The sequence below is a fragment of the Scomber japonicus genome, chromosome 1 (assembly GCF_027409825.1).
Source record: "Scomber japonicus isolate fScoJap1 chromosome 1, fScoJap1.pri, whole genome shotgun sequence".
In the NCBI taxonomy this organism is placed as follows: Eukaryota; Metazoa; Chordata; class Actinopteri; order Scombriformes; family Scombridae; genus Scomber; species Scomber japonicus.
This window is the reverse complement of record NC_070578.1, coordinates 41783834-41785907: the sequence shown is the minus strand read 5'-3', so window position 1 is coordinate 41785907 and position 2074 is coordinate 41783834. Positions and strand designations below refer to the sequence as shown.

The following is a 2074-nucleotide window of genomic DNA, read 5'->3' as shown; positions in this document are numbered from 1 at the left end:
AAATCCTGCATGTGAGAAAATGAAACTTCCTTTCAGAGGTTTTTTTTTTGAACTGAAGAAACAACAGAGAGGAAAAATAAAAGAAGTTAAAAAGTCATTAATCTGCAGAGTTTTCTTTCAGTTTGAGAAGAAAAGGCTTCAGACACAAAAGATCCTTTTAATTTATCACCAACACATCCGAGCTGCTCGACTCCAGCTCAGACTGGAGGAATGTGGAGGAAAAGGTTCAAATGATTTTTAGTTTCTGGCAGAAATTAAAATTATAAAATTATTCTAACAGGAAAAAGAAAGGAAGGATTTTACTGGAGATAAAATAATGTGTGTTGTGTGGCTAAAGGTCAAAGGTCAACTGGCTGCTTTTTCTGAACATGATGGATGAAAATTGTTTAGCTGAAAATGAGACAAACAAATAAAAAGCTTTAAAACAGGAGCGACTCTAAAGATCAGAGCTCAGTAATAAACATTAACACATAGCAGAGTGGTTTATTATAATGTGTAATAATTATAATAATGATGGTTTCTATATGAGGAGCTTCAGATAGTTAATTAACCCTGAAAGAAAGATTATATATTAATAACTGAATTATCCAAACTACATTAAACCTGTTCAAATAAAACCATTTAAACCTTCAGCTGCAAAATAATTAAATGTGTTTGTTGAAGAAAAAAATATATAATAGTGATTTATTTGATTTTTAGGGGATGAGATCAGATGTCGGGTTGTTGTTTAAAGTCGCTTCTGTTTCAAAATAAAATGACACGCGCATCCTCGCGACGTTTGTCCAGGAGATAAAAGCTTTGGAGGTGATGAAGAAGTCTTTTCCACTCTTTTAGTTTTTTGTTCATTTTTTTTAAATCGAGTTTGTTTGTTTTTTGTTTTAATATAAAAAGATTAAAGTCAGGTTCCGGTCAGTGCACCGCCACCACGGACTGCAGCGTGTTGGAGGCCGAGGAGGGCAGCGCCTCTCCGGGCCCGGCCGGGCTGCTCTGCCCGGTGGCTGTCTGCGGGGATGTGGGGCTCAGAGAGCGGGGAGAGCTGGCCAGGAAAGCCGGGAGGTGTGTGTGGAGCCCCGGCAGGCCCGGCAGCGAGGCGGGGGTGGGTTTGATGGGCACCGGGATGGCGGGAAGAGTCTGGCCGCCGTGGCAGATGGATTTGAACGGCATGCCGTAGGGAGAGTAGTCGCTGGTTGCCATGGAGATGGGGGCCGAGGGGTCCATCATCCCGGAGCCGTACATGTGCGGCCAGGCCGGGGTCAGCTGGTTGTGCAGCGGGTATCCGGCGGTGGAGAAGGCCGCCAGCCCGCCGGGCATCTTGTACTCTCTGGCGATGATGTTCTCGATGGCGAACGGGTGTTTGAAGCTGGAGGGCTGAGACACGGAGCTCAGGTTGTATCCGTGCAGCGCGCTCAGCCGCAGCTTGGCCTGCTGCTGCTGCAGGTAGGACGCTGCGTCCTGAGGCTTGGTGGGAACCAGCGGGTCCGCGGACTGCATGCCGCCCACTTTGAAGCGTTTCCTCCTGCGCAGAAAACTCCCGTTCTCAAACATGTCTCCGCAGCTCGGGTGCAGAGCCCAGAAGCTGCCCTTCCCCGGCTGGTCCGGTCTGCGCGGGATCTTGATGAAGCAGTCGTTGAAGGAGAGATTGTGGCGCAGAGAGTTCTGCCACCGCTGCGTGTTCTCCCGGTAGTACGGGAACCGGTCCATGATGAACTTGTAAATCTCACTGAGGGGAAGCATCTTCTCCGGGCAGCTCTGGATGGCCATGGCCGTGAGGGAGATGTAGGAGTAGGGAGGCTTCTGGTCGCTGTACGTGTTCCTCCCGGGGCGAGGCATTATTCTGCTGAACCGGGTCCGGGACCGGGACCGGGATCAGTTGAGTCTCAGTCTGCAGAGAGCAGCAAAGACTCTCCTCACTCTGTGCAAACTTTGTCGGAGCTGTTCCAACTCTTCAAAGCAGCTTTACGCACGAAAAGAAACTCGCCTGGTGTTTGGCACGCATGGCTCTTTACGCACAAAGCTGGAGCCGAAACTCCGACAGCGAGTTGAGTAAAAGTTTCCTCTCCTGTGAGCGTGCCTG

General features: G+C 48.9%; 1 protein-coding gene across 1 annotated transcript; it reads right to left on the bottom strand.

The window, feature by feature from the left end:
- Nucleotides 1–814: 814 nt before the first annotated feature.
- Nucleotides 815–1830, bottom strand: LOC128359672 (forkhead box protein B1-like). Its single transcript, XM_053320079.1, has one exon. It carries the CDS (start codon nt 1828–1830, stop codon nt 910–912), a length of 921 nt encoding a protein of 306 aa, XP_053176054.1. The 3' UTR covers nt 815–909.
- Between the last annotated feature and the right edge of the window lie 244 nt (nt 1831–2074).

Coding starts and splice junctions, on each gene's coding strand:
- LOC128359672 (XM_053320079.1), bottom strand. CDS start 1,830: ATGCCTCGCCCCGGGAGGAACACGTACAGCGACCAGAAGCCTCCCTAC.